At 36.4% G+C, this 24,404-nt stretch overlaps 1 protein-coding gene across 1 annotated transcript in view; it reads right to left on the reverse strand.

Annotated features, from left to right (window-relative positions):
* Positions 1-8,688, reverse strand: part of LOC105222662 (homeobox protein unc-42) — a 28,011-nt gene extending 19,323 nt beyond the window's left edge. The window contains exon 1 of the mRNA XM_011200072.4: positions 6,308-8,688. Coding sequence (XP_011198374.3) covers positions 6,308-6,689 — 382 coding nt within the window. The 5' untranslated portion in view covers positions 6,690-8,688. The remainder of the gene's footprint in view (positions 1-6,307) is intronic.
* Between the last annotated feature and the right edge of the window lie 15,716 nt (positions 8,689-24,404).

A 24,404-nucleotide genomic window follows, 5' to 3' on the forward strand; every position in this document is an offset into this window, starting at 1 on the left:
TCGACGTCACACGATTTTTAAGGCAATCAGTATGTGAATAAATACAATATTAATATGAACGAGTAATGCCGAATAGAAATCGGAAAAACCACGCTTAAAGCTTTTGAAAAAAGTTTTTAATTACTATTTAAATACCAGATTGAAGAATACATTTATAGGTTGAACCATTGGATTTTTGCTTCTTACAAACTTATTTTTTATGAAATATTCTTTATTGTGAGAGTAACAGCACATGTCTATAAGGAGTATAGCCACTGTAGAATTAAAAGAACATTTTTTTTTACTTAAGCCTTAAGGGATCGTCCCAATGTGAAATTTTCGAGAAATCGAATTTTTATCGGATAGTATAAACTGTAATAAATATTCTCTCAAATTTTGAAATTGAAATTCAAATTATTACGGTCGGTACAGCGTTTCTTGTAAAAAGGAACAGAGTGGGGAACACAGCAACGTCAATCTTTAAAGGCGTTTTCCTCAGAATGGTGTTTTTCAAAACGGTTTCCACTCTTTAAAGAAGAGTTCTGAAGATATTTAGTTCCAATTTAGAGGTCTGTAAGCTTTTATTTTTTTAATATTCCTTTTTTCTACGAAAATTGTTGAATAAAAAGCCAAATTCGATACTTTTTCTAATTTCAAAAAACAAAACAGCTTCCACACTGAAACGATCTCTTAAACTCTTTAATTTAATTTAAAAAATTTTCACACGACTGTAAAGGTATATAACTGGTAAGCCCATCTCCGGCTCAGCAATAGTTATATGTGACACTAAGTACAAATGCGTTTGATGACAACTTTTTTTGTTTAAAAAAAAACGATCAAAAATGCTTCCCACGATTTGTTTATTATAGTCAACAAAATTAACAAACAATCATTACTTTTCATCAGCTTGAGGTTCAAACTTGATAAATTAGTTATGTGAACAACAAAATTACGAAAAAAATTAATGAATCTTTACATATTATACCCGCTTCATTGCCATGCCCCTAAGTATATTTTAAGGGCTCAGTAGGCTAATCTTTTTTCCAACAATTTGTTTTTTTTTTTTGCATTTTCTGTTCTCTTATAGCCTTAGAATTAATGTAGAAACCCACTTTACCATTGGAAGGTTTCGGAAAAGGCCCAAAATTAATAATACCGCTCGACGTTCGGAGCGCTCGGAGTGCACACCTCAAACTTTAAACGCGTTTTTCTCAAAACACACTTTTTCCGGTCGAACGCCTAGCTATCGTCCCTATATTTTTTTATAATTTATTGACAATGTTATGTCAATTAGAAAAAAAACGTTAATTACTTTTTTATTTATCAACATTTTTTCATAATTCTAGTAGGACGTTCACGTACTTTTTAAGAATTAATTGGGTTTTTGTGTTTCAGATGATCCAAACATGAGAAATCGTGTCCGCCAGTGAAAAACGCATCTTATTCACCCAATTTCTCCGACAGGTGTCATCAAAAAAAAATTCCGCAATATATGTACCTCATGACATGAGAACAAATTTCTATTGCAGAATAAAAATTTCTATGAAAAAATGTCAAAAAACAGGCCAGATTACCCTACTGACCCCTTAAGAAATTATTTTCATATTTAAAACCAAAGTTCACATTTTCTTTTATTCCCCATTTGTCAAAAATTTTAAATATGTGTACATCCCGTAAGACAAACAATTGCTAGTTATGTCTACTAGAGTATAGTCTGATTTTGTTAATTTGTTTTTTTTTTTTTAATTAAAATATTTTATGAATATCATTTTTGTCACAGCATGTTATATTTAGAAATTTTTTATTATAAAAATAGCTTCAATTCGACTTTCAAAAAGTCATGCTACTTTTTCTAGCTTAGCGGCTCAATAGTTTTAAACACAACAATCTTTTGGCTGCTTTCGTAACTCGAATAGTTAACATTTTGTAAAAATAATAATATCTCTAACAAGTAAAGAAGAGTAGATTCGGGTGTAACCGAACATTTCATACTCTTGCAACTTTCTAGGATTAAACCCCGAAAAATACCTTCAGGTGGGATGGGATCTAGGGCAAATTTTCAACCGACCCGGGTACAAATACACATTGTTATTAGAAAAATATGCTCTCCCAATTTCATTAAAATAACTCCCACATTGGTTGATAAAGAGTCTATAAAGTCAACTGGAAGTTTGAAAATCATACCATATATGTACATTTGTAATATAGTAGTCAAGGCTAAGTGAAGTTTTGACCCGATTTAACCCATTTTTATACAAAAGTTTATTATTATCTCCCAGATAAGCCAATATTTTCGGCAAAAAGTCAGCCCTATGCACTGGGGATAACATATTCGGAATTTGGGCGCTTAAACAGTTATGGTCCGATTTTGGCAATTTGTATACTCGAGATGGCACACCTCAGAAACCACTTTTGTATCATCTTGGGTTTATATTTAAGTCTAAGCCCGCGGCTCCGTTCGTCCCTTGTTGTTAAGGATATCATTTATCGTCCTAACAATATAATAGAATAGTTAAATTGGCAATCTAAATTTTTTATTAACTTCGTGAATCTCTTAAGGGAAAGTACATACAGTACATGTACATAAATACGTATGATGTAACAACATATCCACGGTCTCTGCATCTGCATCTTATATTGTTACACATACAATATACAATATTATTCTTGTTATAGTGAATAAAAGTGCAAGAGTAGGGCCTCTCATGCCCTATATCTAATCATTTGGTAATATTTTGTTCAACATTCATCGAATGTAATTGCAAAATCAACGGCTAATATCTTACGTGTAGTAGTAAGAAAACGATCAAGTCCGTTCCTTTTAAATATTGCATTGTTTTGTGCAATACTTCAGGAATATTTGTAATCTCAAATCTCTTTCATCTCAAACTATGATTAAACTTTTTCTTGTTCAATTACAGCTATAACTATAATTCATATATATATAAGGTGGGTCATCTAACGTTTTAAATTTGAATTATCTATATTTCGACATTGGAAATGTCAAATACCATTCGGAAAGTGACAGATATTCAGTAAAAAGTCTAAAATTTACGAAATGGGTCGCTATTCATTATTCTACAGTTCGCAGATTGGGCAGAAGATCGTTTGACCGAGGATGGTCAATTTTACCGAAAAATCATCTTTTCGGACGAGGCTCATTTCCACCTCGATGGTTATGTTAACAAGCAGAATTGTCGCATTTGGGGCACAGAAAACCCGCACGTAATCGTCGAGAAGCCAATGCACCCAGCACGAATCACTGTATGGTGCGGATTTTGGTCTGGTGGAATCATCGGCCCATTTTTCTTCGAAATTTTATATGGCCCACCCTAGTATATGTGTATGTAAACAAAAACCACCGTACACTGTCAGTAGCTGTGCGATGTTGTTTTGTACTTTTGAAGTAAAAAAATATTAATGATTCGTACATAAATATTGAACACATACTTGTGTTTTGAAATATATATTTTCTAATAATGAATTGTTGTGACTTATAAGATAAAACGATAGAAAGTAGGTTATGCCCGTCCCGTCCCGGTTTCAAGCTATCTCATCACCAATTTTCAGCAAAATCGCTTCAGCCATTCCTGAGTTATAAATATCTACATAAATTGCGAAATCGGGATTTTGCGAAAAAGTCCGCCGTTAGAACCTTCTACAGGAGTAAAGGAATACCAGTACAAATTTTCAAGTCTTTATATATTTACATACATATGTATAAGATTATTCATATACTCGTATTGCACTTGTAGTAGTTTTTAAGAAAACCGTTATATGGAGAGAGAACGGGTTATAAACACATTTTATTAATTTTCACACGGTCGGTAGGGGTTCTTATAGAATTTGTCCTGAGCGAATTTGGTTATTGTAGATTAAGTGGTTTAGGTGATATGTACATTAAACGGGACACGCCCAGTTTTTCAAAATTTTGTGTCCACAATTGTCCCTTGCTACTGCGATCACCTGTACCAAATTACAGTTTTATATCTTAATTTAGTGCTAAGTTATGGCATTTTATACTGGACCAAACTTGTTGAGAAAAAGTAGTTTTAACATTTCTCCGAACACTGTAATAAGGGGTAAAATCAGAAATTACCACGCCCAATCCCAATATAACAGTTATTTTGAATATTACAAAATCATTTTAAACGTCGTTGCGGAGAATTTTTTCAGTGCGTTAAAAGAGCGATATTTGAAATGATTTTGTCAATTAGTTGAGGATTCATTTTTGCTTTGTTCACATCTAAAATTCCTAATATTGTGCTTTTAAAATGCCGGCCAAAACATTATCTTTTGAAGTGGTCCAATAGTTGGACTACAAGTAGTGATCAAAGCAGAGGTACTTTTGTTTTAATTGCTTTTTTTGGTAGATCACGCGTGAATCGTGCCAAGCTCTCATGTTATATTTGTTCAGTTTGTTTGGCATTTCATCATGAAAAGACTTACGCCAACGTTTAGAAATCCTGCACGCAGTGAAGAAAATATAGCAGTCATAGCTGAGAGTGTACACGAAGACCATGGAGAGTCGATTTGGAGCCGTTCTCAGCAACCTGGACTGACGTATGGAACGACTTGGCGCATTTTGAGACGAGATCTTAAATTGAAAGCGTACAAAATACAGGGTGGCAAGAACAGCAGCCTCTCGAACTTCCCAAGCGACATCGCTTTGCTCTATTGGTTCTTGAAAAGTTCCAAGAACCGACGTTTTCGAGTCAAATTTTGTTCAGCGATCAGGCTTATTTCTGGCTCAATGGGTATGCAAACAAGCAAAATTGCCGCATTTGAGAGGAAGAACAACCATTTTATCCAGAAAAAACGCAAAAAATTATTTGGTGTGGTTTGTGGTTTGGTGGAATCATCAGTCCAAATTTCTTCAAAATAATGCCGGTGGAAACGTAACCATCAATGGCGACCGTTATCGCGCCATGATAACCAACTATTTGATAGCAGAAATTGAAGAGTGTGATCTCAGCGACTTTTAATTTCAACAAGACGGCGCCACTTCCCACACAGAGAGAACACTTCCGTGAGCATATAATTTAACGTTTTCCCTGTGGGGATATGTAAAATCTAAAGTCTAAGCTGACAATCCCGCTTCAAATCAGACTTTGGAGCCAAACATCATGCGTGTCATTCGCCAGTTACCAGTCGAAAGCTCGAACGAGTCATCGAAACTTTGACTCAATGGATGAACCGTCTGAGACATAGCCGTGATATTTGCAAGTTGCAATGGTATAAAACTGAGTCTTACTTATTTATTGATGTATTTTGGCTACGCTATAACTATTATGAGAAACCTGCTATTTTTCATTTTACAAAACAGTCTATTCCTCCTTTTTAATTAAGTACCTAATTGAGTTGCCTTTAACTATTTCAAATTAGAGCACTGCTTTCTTTTCTTTATAATTATTTCGTCACATTGAATATAAAGAATATATACGAGTACACTATATTTTAATTTCTTATTCACTTTTATGAAGATAATATTAATGAAATTTACTTGACACGTTTAATAATATCTAGCAATTCGTCCAGTTTAATCTGACTTAAAAGATAGAATAATTTATATCTGACATATGTTGAAAGTTAAAACAATTCCTAAATAAAATATATATAGTATTTCTATACCAAAAGAAATTATATTCATAATTTTGAGTGATATGCCGAATGGAAAATTCGAACTGGCCAATATTTGTACCAATTATTCTCAAAATATAGCAAAATCTAAAATGATTTTTTTAAGAACGACTTCCCGACGGCAGTCGAATTCCGAATGTAACATGGAAATTAAACGTTTCTTTTAAATCACTTAATAAAAAAGTTGATTTATAATATTTAGCAAACACAAAAACGTCTGTAAACATCCCTGTTCATAAATACACATTGAGGCATAAAATTTCATCGAGCAAGTAGTTCAATTGTTCCTCGCATTTGAGAAGATAATTGAGGTACTTAGCTTAACAGTCACCCGAAATGCGTGATAATCTCCGGCACGTGTGCACAGTTACAACAACACACTCAGCGGCTGACAGCGCAAACAAACAAACGCATTGTGGTAAACATGCAAACACACACATACATATGTACAGAGATTCGCAGGAGTTATTGGCTTCTGCTCAATCCGGGGATTTAGAATAATCCACTACAAAGAAAGGGGATTGTGCGAACGCTGCGACGAGCGATCATCAAAATGTGCAACAAATTGAAAGAAAGGATTAAAGTGACCACTCGCAGGCGTTACAACTCTTTTCACATTCACACATGTCCCTTTGTCAGTCATTCATGCATCTTTCTGAGAGCAAGCTCCATGCAATACAATAATTACCGGATATCGAATGGTCAGAGAGTCGCGTTGGTGGGGTGTGCGCGGGTGTGTGATGGTGCGAAGACGTGTCCATGCCAGGTGTGGGCAAGCCGGAGTACAATGAGCTAAAGTCTTCGGGTGTACTACTGCATTTGCGTTGGTGATTAAGCGAGCCCTTGTCGATGGATGTGAGTGGGGAACGAGTATCTTGCATCGATGAAGTTAGGCCGAGTAAACGGTTCTCATGCGAAGAGGTAATGCCCATTAGGCGATTATCTTGAAATGACATGAATTTCGTGTCTTGAGAAACCCCAGCATGCTGCATATTCGCCGCATGGTCATCTAATAAACCTTGTTGCAAGCCCAACAAACCGCCAACCAAATTCGGACGCAGTTCATCCATTGAAAGTTTGCTTTGTCCGCAAGTACCCGCCGTGAAATTGAGTTGCCGACTAAATATAGCCGGAAATATATTAAACTGTTGGGAATCTGCACTGGATTGAGGACTCAGTCCCAGGCTGGGTGGAACGATGTGAGGTATGGAAGAAGCCGTTGAGACAGATGTGGCCACCGACGAAATCGGATGGACGTTATTACCACCCGAACCGGGTCCGTTGCCAATGACCAACGACGATACGGAATTCGAGCCGACGGCACTGCTGCCACTACCGGAAGTGGCGCTGCCGTTACTGGTCGCACAACCGACGGAAGTTGGTGTATGTAACTGTTGGGCTTGTGCCTGCGCCGATTGTTGTTGCTGCTGGTGTGAAGGCTGTTGTTGTGCGGTCGGTGCTACTGAAACTGATTGCTGCTGCTGCTGTCCTATGGGCGGTAAACCGCTATGCGATAAGCCGACGGCGTGAGCTTGGACGGCTGCGTGCGATACGGCAGAAGTACCGGCGTGATGTGGATGCAAGAGCGAATGATGCGGTGGTAAATGGGCAGACGGATTACTAGTAGACAAATGAGGCTGATGTACGTGATGCACCTGAAGGGAATTCGAGATGGTATTGCCGACGACGCCACCACCGGACACAGGGCCGCCGGCACAACTGTGTTGTTTGAAATCCAACTTGTGGCCGGTGTAAAAGCGCGTATCAATATACGTCTTGAAAAAATCAATTATACCACTCAGCGAAAAACGGTATGAACACGGAAAAGCGGTATGTCTACGAGCACACCTTCACAACAATACACAAATAGTTGCTAATCAGTTTAATCCTTTCAAGTACCACTAGAGCTTTCGATTCACACGCTTACAAATAAGTTTGATCAAAATGCACAAACACAGGATAAAATATTAGCCATTTGCAACATATCACTGTAACACAGACGACACTTCACGAATTCGACGCACTTCACGAATTTTGCGGTTGAATCAATTAATTAATTTCAAAATCAATTACAATTATTAAGGTATCTGGGTAGATATCTATAAGTGTGTGTACGCATATATTAGATTTGTTTGCTGCTTTTTATTTGGTCCGCCGATTGACCGACGCGTAACCGACACTGGCGTCTCGATGTCTATACTGAGTAGGTAAACGACTGGTGAATAGTTGAAATCATCACTAACCCCAACACATGGAGGCACATACACACGCAGTCACTATTCCAGCTGCAAACTGTTTTCCTGGCCGCGGCACCGCCAGACTACAGTACTCAGAAGACCGATTATAGTACTGGCTGGTTTAGTGTATAGCGTTACGAACCGCCTGTCGACGGGTGAGCTTTGTCCAGCGTTTCTTTTACACGCCCGTCATGCCGAAAGAGAGAGAGAAAGAGCGAACGTTGGGCCCGATAAACTTTTTAATCGCGTCAATTTAATGCCAAAATCTCTCCATATATGTAGATATGTAGATGGCGCCCGACCACCATACAACGCGAGTGTTTAACTAACTGTTCACTGTACGTCGTGTTTATAGCTGAAGCAGACCAGACCAATTTCTAATGTTTACAAATAATGAAAATTCGATTTCCTCTTCTTGAGAGGGGGTAATAACAATAATGTAATTTCGGATGCGTTTAACTCTATCGCAATCTACTGCCCTGTGCCGCACCACAGCCAGAAAATGTATGCAAATGTGTCCTTCGAATTATTCACTCTGCTGCTAACTGTTCCATCTATATGAGTTACCGTGCTGTCGCGAAGAGTACGACCTCAATGTCTCGGTTCGGTGGTACGCGCGTATTCGCGGCCGATCAAACTTAAAATGATATACGATTCCAGGCAGCACACAAAATTATAACGAAATTAAGGATCATGTGCTTGCTGTCCGCTTCGGAGGCTTCGTAGTTCTTTACATGCCAGGCCGTGGTGGTGGGTGGCGGCTCATCAACGCCGACGTCGGTGTAAAATCTCTGAACGACTTGAGCTCATGTTGTTCTTGTTGGTGCTTTCGTTCCCGTCGTTAACAGAACGGCGTTGGTGGTGGTAATGGTGGCGCTTGGTTTGGTGCACATACATACATACGTATATATAGTATGTAGATATAATGTAAATAAATATGTGCATACATATCCATTTGAACGAGCTCATCTGTTTTATGGTAGTTTTTGCTAGACCACGAATCGTTAGCCATACTAATAATAATGTGGAAAATAATGAAACATCATTGCTCTGAACGAATATGTCATCGCACACCAACTACAATATATGTACATACACACATAAATACAAGTGAAATGGCTGCGAAACAGGGAAAGCAACAGCTTTTGTCGCTGCTCTGTACGCCTTGTCACTATGAATCCCGTCGTGCACTCATCCCTTCTGTTTACGAACGTCTCTCGACGACGTCTACTCGCGTCAGCTCCTCATTATGCCGCACATCATAGTATTGTCTCTTTTTAACTGGTTTAACTTCGTTAGAGGTAAGTTTTTGCTTTTTTGTCGGTCTCTCAAATAGCTTACAATAATAACAATTCATGGCTGGTTGTTGGACCCTTCGACCCAATGAGAAATGACTGCTCTGAGGTTGAGTCACTGTCGCTGCTAATGATGTGCGTCCACTATTTTCTGTGTCTGAAGTATGTTCCAACATTGTTGTGTTATTTTACTGAAAAATGAAACAACATTGTCACCAGTGCTACCAGTTCAGTATCTGCATAGTATGCGTAAGCCAGGAGTCACAGGAAGACGAATACTTTAAAATCGCTACATCGCTACATCGCTAGCAACATGACCGCAAAGACAGACAAGCCTTCGAGTTTATTGGTGCCCGGATCATTCGATGGTAAAAAGCGTAATCACTATGCGTCTGACACACTTCCCTCGAGTTTATGCTGCAAATAAACTTTTCACTGCCTTGACACCATAGCCTAGGCGACGGTACATTTGTATATGTTTGAGGCATATTTTTGTATATATGTACATATGTTTAATTTCACAGTTTGGTAGTTTCGCTGAAGAAATTTCGCACTTTATTGGCAAGGTGTCGTCGAACGTCGATTTGCGCGCCAACTTTGCAAAATTAAATTGCTTACACATAGCTTTATATGCCACGTACATACATACATACATATGTATGTATCTATTTACATACTCTTGCAGAAATATAAAGGGTGATTTTTTTGAGGTTAGGATTTTCATGCATTAGTATTTGACAGATCACGTGGGATTTCAGACATGGTGTCAAAGAGAAAGATGCTCAGTATGCTTTGACATTTCATCATGAATAGACTTACTAACGAGCAACGCTTGCAAATCATTGAATTTTATTACCAAAATCAGTGTTCGGTTCGAAAATTTTTTATCGACAAATTTTGTTCAGCGATGAGGCTCATTTCTGGTTGAATGGCTACGTAAATAAGCAAAATTGCCGCATTTGGGGTGAAGAGCAACCAGAAGCCGTTCAAGAACTGCCCATGCATCCCGAAAAATGCACTGTTTGGTGTGGTTTGTACGCTGGTGGAATCATTGGACCGTATTTTTTCAAAGATGCTGTTGGACGCAACGTTACGGTGAATGGCGATCGCTATCGTTCGATGCTAACAAACTTTTTGTTGCCAAAAATGGAAGAACTGAACTTGGTTGACATGTGGTTTCAACAAGATGGCGCTACATGCCACACGGTGAATGGCGATCGCTATCGTTCGATGCTAACAAACTTTTTGTTGCCAAAAATGGAAGAACTGAACTTGGTTGACATGTGGTTTCAACAAGATGGCGCTACATGCCACACAGCTCGCGATTCTATGGCCATTTTGAGGGAAAACTTCGGACAACAATTCATCTCAAGAAATGGACCCATAAGTTGGCCACCAAGATCATGCGATTTAACGCCTTTAGACTATTTTTTGTGGGGCTACGTCAAGTCTAAAGTCTACAGAAATAAGCCAGCAACTATTCCAGCTTTGGAAGACAACATTTCCGAAGAAATTCGGGCTATTCCGGCCGAAATGCTCGAAAAAGTTGCCCAAAATTGGACTTTCCGAATGGACCACCTAAGACGCAGCCGCGGTCAACATTTAAATGAAATTATCTTCAAAAAGTAAATGTCATGAACCAATCTAACGTTTCAAATAAAGAACCGATGAGATTTTGCAAATTTTATGCGTTTTTTTTTTTTAAAAAAGTTATCAAGCTCCTAAAAAATCACCCTATAGTATGTATTTGTAGTAAAAGCGGAAACAATATACGAATCACTGCAGCAAAAGAGCAAAAGCTCTTGTTCGTTTGCCTTGCTAAATTTTAATTATTAGCAGTGTATATGATTTTGAAAAGGAATTGACAAAATATGGGTAATGCTAAATACTAAGAAGTGTATTTCGTCACCTAAAATGCTAAACAACAAAAAAATCAATATTAAGTATTTTTATTGCTTGCGAATCACTAAATAATATTATAAATATGTATGAGTACATTGCCTTTAGATTTACGAAAAATGATGTTACGTTATTTTGTATTTTAGATGACGATTTGTGATGACGTGCCTGCAAATATAATATGATGCACATACAAATGTTTATATGTATCTATGTTACTTTTTTAAATAATGTGAAATTGTAATTTCTTATTTCATAGTATTTTCACTCGAAAAAATTTCTAATAAAGACTTGAATAGTTGATACGGTTTTAAAAATTTACCATTAGAAAAGCCATTATCAAAGAATTTTGCATTTTCAAAAAAAAAAATGCATATTTAGTGCCACGTCCAGTGGAATTTAGTGAATATATACCAAATATATTTATACTTATGAATGTTTTAATAACCATGAAGTTTTATTTGAATTATTTATGCCTAATTTCGCAATGAAATCAAGGAGATAAAAATATACATATGTATGTATGTAGGTACATAAGTACCTCATTTGCTGCACTGACAAACATGAACATTTCTCAGCGTGTTTAGGAATTGGCGGAACTTGATCTTTGATATTTTGAAATAAATAAATAAAAATAAATTTGTTGTGGAAATAATATTTTTCATCAATAAAATTACCGCTGATACCAAAATAAAGCTTATTCCGACTATGCCCCATGCTTTGTTTTTTAAATTCCTTCCAGGATATAATCAGAGCCATCAGTCACCGATAGCAGCTTTCCTCGCAGATTTCCTGGCCGTCTGACGCCTACTGGTGAAACACTGTGACGTTTAGCCGCTCGCCTCGAAGAGACTGGTACAACACGAGATGCTGCCGTGGGCGTGGCAGACCCCGGAGTAGCCGTTCTGCAGAAAATATTGCAGCTGTTGCCGAGGATGTCATAGAAGCGCCGTCGACATCGACCAGACGACGTGCCACGCAAATAGGTATCAGTTGACGGTATTTACAGCGAATTTTGATATGAGATTTGAAGACGTTTCCGTACAAAGTTCAGACGTGCATCAGCTATTAGCTGCTGACCGCCAATCGCGTCTAACATACGCTCAAGCCATCCTTAATCACTACCGATAGAAGATGATTTTTCATCAAAAATAATCATGCGTGATGAGGCCCATTTCCATATTTACGCTTCTGGGTCACTGAAAATCCGCGTGTAACCCACGAAGAGCCATTACACCCGCTCAAAGTCACTGTATGGTGTGCTGTTTTCTCTGGAGGAGTCATCGGACCTTTTTTCTTCGAGGACGTCGCGGGCCAAACGGTTACTGTGAGTGGTGAGCGCTACACAACAATGATGAACAATTTCTTCTTGCCACAACTTGATGAATTGGGATTGGAAAACATGTGGTTCCCACAGGGGGGTGCAACGGCACACACTGCACGTGCCACAACCGATATGCTGAAGGATGCATTTCCCGGGCGCCTAATCTCCCGTTTTGGCGATTTGCACTGGCCAGCAAGATCGTCTGATTTGACCGCTCCAGACTTCTTTTTGTGGGGCTTTTTGAAGTCGCGGGCATATGTGAACAATCCTCAGACTCTAGCAGCTCTTAAAGACAATATCCGTCAAGAATGTGAGGACCTATCGTCGGAAGTTCTGGCCAAAGTGATGGAAAATGCCATAAAAAGGGCTCAAATGACAATCAACTGTGGCGGCGGCCATTTACATGATATCATATTCTCGACTTGATGTAAAAAAATTTAAAAGACCAAATAAAAATAATCCACAAGCAGAATCAAAGTTTTTCATTTTTTAAAAAAGTTTTTCATTTTCCAAAAAACATCGGAAGGTTATTTTTTTATTCATAATTTTTTCCAGTGTATCCGTTACAAACCGCATAAATGTATATACTTGTATCTATGTAAGTTTTATAAAAATCCATTTACACACATACATACATATGTTTTCCTGTGTCGTGTAGATTTTATAAGTTATGTGCAAGAGTGTTTAAAATGCTCAAATGTACATATGTAGATTATATGTAGATTGACCTTCCAAATATCTGTAGCATTTTCACGATTTTATCTACGGCACAGTTTGAAGGACACTGTACACGTTGCACGTATGTTGTGCATTTGTTTTCGTACTGTACATGCAGTAAATTGTTTGTTGCGCAAGCTGTGCACTCTATTTATCTCTTTCTCTCTTTAATTGTCGTTTTCACTCCTTCAGACAATGTTTGCGGGAAATTTCAACCAATCAAAATTTGTTTCACACACAAACGCAAACAAAGGACTAAAAAAACTTGACTGCGCAATGAATTAGTCCTCGTTAAAACCAGCATCAATGCCAACAACAACTACTGTACGAGTAAGTGAATTCTGTTTCAAAGCGGCTGCAGATGATGAAGCTGACTTCAATACGTTCATATATACTTATGTATATATATATATGTATGTATATGAACGGTGATATGGTAAGACTTGAATTTGGATCCGTGTGGCGTATAAAAATCAAAAAAACTTAAACCCTGTACCATTGCAACAACAATGGTGAATTTAGATACAATACGAAGAGTAAATGGTGCGGGTGTTGACCGCACTAAGACTTGCGTTCAAATGTGTATGCAAACATACATAAATACATATGTACATACATGGGCCATTTTTGCTATTTCAGTATTCTCCGACACACAAATAAGGTCGTCCATTCGTCAGTTTGAGCCTTGAGTTTCTTTTGTTTCAATTCTTTAATTTTTTAGTGCGCTAGATGATGTATTTTAGGTATTCCTCGAGTGAAAGATGTTTGGCGGTCAACAGATAATGAGGTTCCAAATTCGCGGGCATTTAAATACCAATTTTACAAATAAAAAGTAATATTTTAAATGATCGGTAAAAGCGGTTTATACAAATTATCTATCTATGTACATCTACATATGTATATAGGTACGTGCAAAACATTTAAATATGTATGTACGTATTTGTATGTATATATGTACATATACAGAAAAATGTATGTATGAAAATATGAATGCGCACACAAATTTACATGCAAGATGTGTACAGATGTACATACATATATATGTATTCATGTCAGTATGTAAATGTACATCTGCGCATAACGAAATTGTAATAAATCCATCTAATAGGGTATACTGTAGAGCTGCAGACACTAAATGCCTTTAACAGAATAAAAAATCAAAATCGAAATTTCACTGATGCGACTATGGAAAATAGTCAGCTTTACTTTTACTTGTACATAAATACGCACAATGTAAGTATTCATAAGTACATTTGTATGTACATATGTAGAACATTATGTTGGCATACACATTTAATGACAGAAATTGACGGGAATTCTGAACAGGATAAATCGTTTTTGGTAGAATGTGAAGAATATAAAAATTATTATCTATAAATAAAAATAGATTGAATAAGTATGAGGAGGTTCAACATTAATTTTTGAGAATATACATAATTAAACCAAAATTTTGGACTTTACCTTGGTAAGCGATTGGGTTCACAATCCATAGTCACTCACTCAGACTATCCTGCAAAACGCTGTTTCCACGCAATCAATTAAACCTATTTTCTATTATTAATGCTTGGATATTATGATAAATCAATGCAAAAACATATAAGTAAGGATGTGTTGAATTCGCCTGCATCGAACGTTTTATACTCTCGCAATTTTTATGGATTAAAGAAGGGAAATACTTTGAGGTGTTGCAAAACTTCAAACTGTTACCTAAAATTTCAACATTTATTATTCAACGCCTTATTTGGTATTTTTTAAGTTTTATGCGACTATGTATCTGTATTTCCAATCTTTTACTTGGATAAAATTACATTAGACAATTAAAAAATCGATTTATAAAGCTGTAAAAACCACTTTTTAAAAAGAGACTCTTGCTGAATTTCATTAAAATAACTCACATGTCTCAGAGTCAACGGGACGTTCGGGAATTTTTATATTAGGTGTTCCAATTAAAGGTATTTTTTCCAATTGCCTTTTTTTGACAGATCACACGTGAGTTGTGACAAGCTGTCATGTTATTTTTGCTCAGCCAAACAGGCATTTCATCGTGAAAACTCTTACGTCTGAACAACGTTTACAAATTGTTCAACTTTCTTACGAAAATTCACGTTCTGTGAAAAATGTGTTTCGCGCGCTTCGCTCAAATTAAGGTCAACATAATCGGCCTAGTCAGCGTAATATTCGCAATGCCATCAGCTATCTTAAGGCCCAGCATTCTTTATTGGATAATACTCGACGGAATAGACCACGTCCAGTTAAGAAAATATAGCAGCCGTAGATGAAAGTGTAGACGAAGACCATGGAGAGTCGATTCGGCGCCGTTCTCAGCAACTCGGAATGACGTACGGAATGACTTGACGCATATTACGTCGAGATCTTAAAAAGAAAGCGAACAAGATACAGCTTGTGCAAGAAATGAAACCGCTCGACCTTCCCAAGAAAAATCGCTCTATGGCCTCTTGAAAAGTTCCAAGAAGACCCAACGTTATACTCCGATAGCTTAATAGGTGCTTGATTTTTCTTTTGTAAAGAGAATGGATCATATGGAATTTAAAAATGTGATATGTGGCAAGTTAGGTAGTAGGAAAGTAATTGTAACGTTTGTTGAAATTAGTCAAGTAGCTCCTGAGATGAAGAGCTTTACCAGAAGATGGGCGGTGTTACTCTCAGTGCCCAATAGCGACACCAGCTGCTATAAAGTCTTCCCGTACCATCATGGCTATGAAATTTAATGATTCTAACGTATTTACACTATTTAGTAAGTTATCGTTCTTTTAATAGCCTTAAACATAACCATTGGAGGATGGAGTCATGTGTAGAAGTTCATGCAAGTGAGGAAAGTTCGAGGATGGAATCATGTGTAGAAGTTCACGCACGTGAGGAAAGTTCTCTGATCGCCATTCACTTGGGAGTGGCCAGAAACGATTCTTTTACATATGACTCCGGTCTTTGACCAAGTATCCTCTGGTCAGCCTAAGAACATCCGTTTGAAGGCGAGCTAAAGTGAGAAGGCGAAACATCCCCTCCTCAGGGTTGTGCGCTGTTTTTGGGATCCGCCACATAAAAAATCATACCAATGAAGGAACAATGAGTATAGTTCAGCGAATTAAAAGACTGCGGCTACGCTGGCTAGATCATGTTGTCCGAATGGACGAAAACACTCCAGCTCTGAAAGTATTGGACGCAGTACCCGCCGGGGGGGAAGCAGAGGAAGAGGAAGACCTGCACTCCGTTGGAAGGACTAAGTGGAGAAGGACCTGGCTTCGCTTGGAATACCAATTGGATACCACGTAGCGAAAAGAAGAAACGACTGGCGCGCTGTTGTTAACTCGGCTATAATCGCGTAAGCGGTGTCTACGCCAATTAAGAAGAAGAAGAAACATAACCAGTATGTACTATTATCATCCGAATGCACAGTTTGAGGAGGTACTAAAACAACTTGTTCAGACAAGTTTGGTTTATATAGCTTATATAGCTTCAGTTGTTTTCGAGATGTTTTTATAGTTTAAAACTATTAGAGGCCGAACCCATCCCCATTTTTAAGATAGTTTTAAACTATACATGAGTAATTTCTCTGTACCGAAATTCATTTTTTGTATATTCATTTGCGGTTCAGTTATAGACCTTTCACTTAACGATATATTCTGGTCATGCTAATGATCCAACCTGGTATATCAATCTCATCGGGGTGACAACGAAGACGAGTAGCAGTGGTAAAAGCGTGCTGGTTTGGTTTCTGAAGCATAGTGTGATTTGGGACTAAAAATGTATAAAATAGATCCATTCTTGTTATTGAAGCTAGCTGAGGTTTAGAACCCATTCTTTTTACCCAAGTCTTTCGGGTTCATTCTTTTGATCTTAAGCAGAAGGCAACAATATTATGTAACCATTTCTCACTGAATATTTATTGCATAGTCTCTTGAATGAAAAGTTCTTCCACAAAAAAAAATTATTTTGGCTCTAGAACGTGTAAACCCACGACAATTATCAGCGGCGCACGCACCAACAAGTTTCCGGGGGTTTTCTGTTCAAATTTTATATCATGTTAAAAAAGGATTGGAAAGAAATAGTTATTTTAACGTTTATTATTTATGACCGGAATTTTTCGTAAATCTTCTAGGTTTTCGCTAGTCTCATTCCGTAAGTAAGTTTTCGGCCTGTGAACAGTAGAAAGCGATCTTTCACTGGGAGCAGCTGATACCGGCAAAGTTGCAGCAAACACTTGGGTAAAACTTTTTGTCACAAATATTTATGGTTTCAATGGTTTTTTTGGATCCTTCTCATCTAGTATCCTCGAGCAGAAAATAAAATTCAAAATGTTTCAATTCTGTAATAACATTTATGGATTTAAGAATGTTTCGGACGGAACTTAACTTTTTTCAAATCAAAATTATGTTATTGCATACTGTCAATTGCTGAGGAAAAGCATAATGAAATAATACGTGTCTTCTTTTATTTCATGCACTTTCAAAATAAAATTAAAAAAATGGTGATTGAGCTCCCGATTTAATTTAATGGGGTTAAGAGTTCAGATATGTGATTTTTCTATGCAATAAACTGTTCTTTAATGAACAGTTAAAGACAAATGCCTTTTCCTCATTATAACTTACATTGGGATGAAAAATCACCCGGAAAATGTAACTCAATCTCACGGATAAATGAAATTTCAGTAGATGTATTTTGCTAAGTTGGTAGGACTATCCTTAATTAATATGCCAAATACGAGCGCGATGTGGCAACCAGCTTGTTTACAGCAGCTGCTTAAGTCGGTACACCTCTTGCGATTTTTACACTGGATAAAAATATCGAAAAAAGAATTTGTCTCAAATTTTGTATTTATAACCAAATTTCAGGCGCAGAATCATTGTTGGAAAAGGCTTGCGGTGATTCAGTTTTATCAAAAGCAGAAGCCTACGAGTGGTACAAAGCCAAAGCTCAAAGACGGTCGAGAGATCTTTGAAGACATGCCTCATTCTGGACGACCTTCAGCCTCTTCAACTGATGAAAATACTTAAAAAGTGAAAGATATGCTGCTGGAAAATCGTAAAGCAAGTGTTAGAGGATGATGACAGGAGAGCCCAACATCACCCGCGAGTGCGTTCGAATGATTTTGGTGGATATTTTGGGTATAAAACGCGTACTTGCTCGACTCGGCCGATGAAGCTGAATTTTTTCAAAAAAAAGTACCGTAAACAGGTTCCTTTGGACATGCTGGATCGTGCGAAATCCCATCCCACATTCATAGAGATCATTACAACTGCCGATGAGCCATTGGTTTATGATATGCAAACAAGTAAAGTCAAGTCAAATTTTCAGTCGATCGAAGAGATAAAACAAAATTCGATGAAGGAGCTGAAGGCTATCCCAAAAAGTGCTTATGAAAATTGTTTAGAGGACAGGAAAAATCGTTGGCATAAGTGTATTACATCTGGTAGGGATTACTATGAAGACGACAAAGTAAATTTGATGAATCATTAAATATTTTGCGTTTTATTTGCAATTTCCTCGTACTTTTTTGTCCCAATGTAAGTTTCAAACTCTTCGGTAACTGCGACGTCGTTTGGCCACTTTTTCGATACTTCCCGCAGTGTGTTTCAATTGTGTTTAATCCAGGTTTGAGATTTTTCTTGGAAGAAGAATTGGAATATTTGATAAAATTTTTCGTTACTGAAGAATTTTATCACCCAATTCTTCTAAATAGTGGGCTGAAAGGGGAATCACTATGGATCGGTGATAATATTATGGTGGAGATCCCTCGTAGTTGTCACGATTTTTTTGTCACTGAGAATGGTCGTGGAAGAAAGCGCCGAATGCCAAAAAAGCTAAGTATGGTATCTTACTCTCGGGCGCTTACAGGCCCAATCAATAAGAATAAGTGGGATTATTGTGTACCGCTTCGAATTATTTATTTATCCTCTTGAGACCTTGGGTACAAGTATGTGCACCTTCAATTTAGTGACGTTAACATGTCGCAATGGTTTGAGAGCTGTTAGTGTTTGAATTGTCGCGTGTTTTCTATACTCTCGCAACATGTCGCTACAGAGTTTTCACAAAGCAAAATTAATTTAGTACATGAAGATTATAATTGCGTTGTCAGTTTTCGCCTTTCACGCAACGGCTACTCGAGTTGCATTTCAGTTTCAACTCGAATTCAACTCATTTAAGAATTGATGCAGTAATTGAAGATTTTTATTTTGTATGGTAAATCGATCTAAATTAGCGCTTTAAGGGGCTATTCCAGTGTAACGCATGAAAAATTAGGAGATTTTCGAGAATGTTTTTAGAAAGTACTCGAATTAATGTTTCGAACTTCTTTGAACGTAATAAGATATAATTTCAGCAATAATTTAAGTTTTTTTTTAAACAAAAATGTTGAAAAATACCCGAGTTGTGGGCTGTCTTCGGAGGTGCCAAAAAAGTGCCCCAACTGTTGACATGATTCCGGCCGAATGAGTAGCTGAAAGAAAAAAATTCAAAAAGTTTATTAAACTTAAGGATATTTCCTATACAATGACCAACGATCTTTGAAAAATATCAAATATCATTAACAAAATTACGTAATTTATAAAAAAAATCGTGTTTTTAGGTAAAAAATGTTCGTCTTTTTAATGTCAAATTCACAATTTTCAACCCTTCAAAAATATTTTAACTCATTGTTTAGTAAATGTATTCACCAATACTCAGTTTTAATTAGAAGGCGATCGGTTGATTTCTCATTGAGTTATGATGTCAGCAATTTTGAAAAATGAAAATTTAAGAAAAACGCGTTTAACACTCTCAACACATAGAGAGCGACACGACATGGCAGCACGACAGTGAACTGTAAATGGCGTCGTGAACCTACTACATGAACATTTGTAAGGCAGCGACAAATTCGTTGTTGCTATACTAATACCTTTCACTTCATTATAAATTATATAACAGAGCTATTTTATGCTTTTATTTGTAAAATATCGTCAGTTTTGTTAGAGCTTTCAATAATTTTTTTACATTTTAAATTTTATTGGCATCACTTCTCTCTACTGTCAACTCTACTGTCCTCTCTACTGTTGTCGGCAAATTTAAAAATATTTTCAAGTTAGCGAGAGCGGCAACTGAGAGCCGGTTAATTCAACAATTTATTCCTGTGCGAAAAGGCTATAATGGTTGTGTGTAGCACTTAAAACTAATCGAAATAAATTAGTAAAAATTAAGATTTCTTGATGAAATTTGGTAGACAGATTCCGTGGCGCCACACAAAACAGTTTGGAATTGTAGATATTTTGTATTGTATTTAAACGCTTCTTGCGGCAGTGTGAAAACAGACGAAATCTGATGATAACCCTGCCCACTCCCCATATAACGGCTTTTTTAAAAGCGACTAAACGTGAGATAATTTAATAACTAAATGCGTCAAGAACATTAAATTCTACCCTCGAAATGGTGTGAGAAGACTTTATAGTAGTCGGTATCAAATTTCGACGATAGGCGTAGCACCGCCCATTTTAAGGTGAAAATCCATATGTCAAGATCTACTATTTGGTTGGTATTTGGTACGTAACATTCATCTAATATTTCTATGCTACAGTGCCAAAATGGGTGGAGTCGGGAAATTTTAGTTTCCATCTGATTCTTCACTTTCCAGTAACCAATGAAAATGATAATAAATCTTTGCATGAATAATGACTTTAAAGTGTGCCATCTTAAGACCAAAACTTTTGCAACTGAAACTGTTCGAACCTCTAGGTACGATATTTGAGGACCCCAATGCCTAAAGTAGTTTTTTTTACCGAAAAATTCGGTCAATGTGGAAGATATAGTTCGTAGAACAATGAAGTTGATTTTTCAATTTTCAAGTTGAAAGATTATAAAATGTTCGATTTCACCCGACCTTAGTCCTTCCTTACTTGTCATTTCTTATATTAATAAAAAATGTAAATACAGTGTCCTATTCATACCCTTGCAACCACAAAAAACATTATTATCATATTCGGTTCTAGTCTCAAGAGGATAACCAACACTTCCGCTATTATTATATTACAAAAATTTTAATTATTATTGCAAAGCAATTATTTATCGAAATTTAAAAACTATGAGCATTTGGAGCAACCCCCTATATATATTCATATCACATATTTATTTCAAACACTTTAATGGCCATTTTCTCAATAGCTGGTTAGCAACCATCTATCAGTTAAGTTCTGGTTAACTTTAGCGAAAGAAGGAGTTTTGGTTAAGTTAACCAGGACTTAACTAATAGATGGTTGCTAATCTGACATTAAGAAAAAGCCCTAAGTACTTTAATACCAATATTCCGCTTCGCTACATAGTACACTGGACATCACGACATTAATGAAACGAATTTAAGTAAAGAGCATTTCTTTTTTCGATTTCTTATTTTGCTTTTTACAGACAATTTTCGACAACTGTACGCCAACCGACGCACACACATAAAACATACTGTGAGTCTTTTAGCAAAAAGGCATAGAGTGAGGGGCCATAGTAAGCAAAAGGACCTAATGAAAACCCATTACTGCACTTAATGCGTTTTGCAAAGTAGTTTCAGCTTTAGCGAATAACCATCGAAAAGGAATCCTCGTACATGGTTTTACTTTTTCAAAGCTTACAACTATGAGCAGTAAAGCTTTTAAACATAAAATTTCAGTATGTGTTTATGTATATATGTAGCTGCATACGGAGTATTATATATTTAAGAAATCCAATCATTAATGTTTAATTTACAGCAAACTTTGTATAAACGAAAAAAATGTTAACTTCGGCTGCATCGAAGCTAAATACCCTTCATAGGTGCATTTCTTTTAGTAACTATATGTTCAGTTTGTATGGAAGCTATATGCTATAGTTAACCGATCTGAACAATTTCTTCGGAGATTATATTGTTACCTTAAGCAGTAATCTATGTCAAATTTCATGAAGATACCACGTCAAATGCGAAAGTTTTCCATACCTGCCCTTTATTCCGATCGTTCAGTTTGTATGGCAGCTATATGCTATATTTAACTGATCTGAACAATTTCTTCGTATATTATATTGTTGCCTTAGGAAATAATCTGTGGTAACTTTTGTGAAAATATATTGTGAAATATAAAAGTTTTCCGTACAAGAACTTGATTCCGATCGTTCAGTTCCGACAAATGAGCAGCTTCTTGAAGAGAAAATGACGTTTGCAAAATTTCACAGACAGACGGACGGACGGACAGTCAGACAGGCGAACATGGCTAAATCGACTCAGCTCAACATACTTGGGGACATAATTAACTTGCACATAGGGTCACTTGGTATATTTTTTTATATTTTGTTGTAGATAGACAATGTTGTAAAGATTCTACATTTATAAAATATTCGTAAACTAAGCAATCTAATACAACCTGAAGTCGTTATTAAGACGAACTTTTAAGGGGTTAGGGAAATTTAGCGTCCACAAACAGGACTAATGTGACAATTTTTTTAAGAGTAAAAAAAAGGCAATTAAATTTATCTTTGTCATTTACATATTTGTGTAGATAACATTGACATTAGGATACAAAATTGCGGCTAATGAGTCAATTATCGAAATCACATTTTTTAAGATCAATCATTTGCATATATTTTCGGATAATTTATATAAATATGATGAGAAACAAAGAGAGGTTCAACAAGTGATAAAAAAGATATCAAGATTGGATCGATCCAATATGGCAAATTACTGCACATTCTTAAAAAGATATTGTAAACTAGAAAATTATAATTCCTTTGGTGCGTCTTAATTTTCCAAGGCTAAATTGATATTATAAATAAGTTATTTTATTTCATGTTTTCTGTGTTTCGTAAAATGAAAATTAATACTTAAAAGTAAACGAGTGCAAATCTTACAAAATCCTTGTTTGTTTTATTAATTGTGATCACAAATGTATCCAAAATCGATCTTATATCAAAGGCAACAAATCCCCTGTGGACTAGGACTAACTTTTAGGAAAAGTCACGAAAACCATTTATTGCTAAGTTATAAAAGCTTAATACGACATAAATTTGGTTAAAACAGTTTCAAAGTTTACAATTGAAGTCTACAGAAAATAGAAATTATATACAGTAAACGCTCTTTATTTTGAACCAATTTGTTGCAAAGGTGATTCTAATTTCTGGAAGTTTTTAATTTGTATATGTCTGTATAACCAAAAAGTTAGTTAATTTACTTTAAAAAAACTACATACAATGAAATTATTTTTATTTAATTTCATTAAAAATCAATTTTTCGTTTGGAAAACTTTTTATTTGTGAAGAGAGTTATAGCTTCAGTGAATCAAAACAAACGATTCAAGTTAAGGTCAAGTTTATTTTATATATTTTAGGCACAAAACTACAGGTATGACTAAAACATGTCCTGTATTTTCATTGAGATAGTTCAAATATTAGCCTGGAAGTTCGAAAATCTTTGTATTAGGTATATGGGGGTTCAGAAAGTATTGACCCAATTCAACCCATTTTTGATAAATAGATGATATTGATAGGAAAGGATTCTCTCTGAATTCCAATATTTTCGGTCAAAAGTCAACTGTAGATACCGGGATACATATATACGAGGTGTGTTCAAAAAGTATCGCGAATTTTGTGTTTTTTCAAAAATTATTTATTTATTCATGAATATCTATTGTGTCCCCTTCAAAGTAATCCCCATGAGATGTTATACACTTGTGCCAACGGTTTTTCCAATCTTCGAAGCACTTCAAAAAATCATTTTTTTTTATCTTCGTCGTCCTTTCATGGGCCTCTTCAGTTTAGGGAACAAGAAAAAGTCACAGGGGGCCAGATCTGGGGAATACGGTGGCTACGGCATCATTAGTGTGTTGTTTTTGGCCAAAAAGTCGCGCACAAGCAATGATGTGTGAGCAGGGGCGTTATCGTGGTGCAATTTTTTTGATAGGTAAAAATCGAAGACGTCCAAAACACGTGCAAGCAAAGCAGCTGTCAACAATTAAATGAACATTCAAAATGGCCGAGCTCGTCGGTATAAGTGAGAGACATGAGTACCAACATAACGCCACAAAAAATTCGAAATTCGAATATACGTAACCCGCGAAAATTCAAAATTCGCGATACTTTTTGAACACACCTCGTACTATATTCGGTTCCTAGCGGGCTTTGGTATTAAAATTACATACATTAAAGAAATTGTTTGTGCAAAATTATTCCGTTACTTGCTTCTTGATTTGCACGCTCGAAAGGAAAGAATCCAATGGAATTTAAAATTGTGCTATATGGGAAGTAGGCGTAGTTGAAGTCCGATTTCGCACATTTGCGCACTGCATCGTAGGATTATGAGGAGAATAGCACGCAACA

The sequence above is a fragment of the Bactrocera dorsalis genome, chromosome 4, assembly GCF_023373825.1.
Source record: "Bactrocera dorsalis isolate Fly_Bdor chromosome 4, ASM2337382v1, whole genome shotgun sequence".
Classification (NCBI taxonomy): Eukaryota; Metazoa; Arthropoda; class Insecta; order Diptera; family Tephritidae; genus Bactrocera; species Bactrocera dorsalis.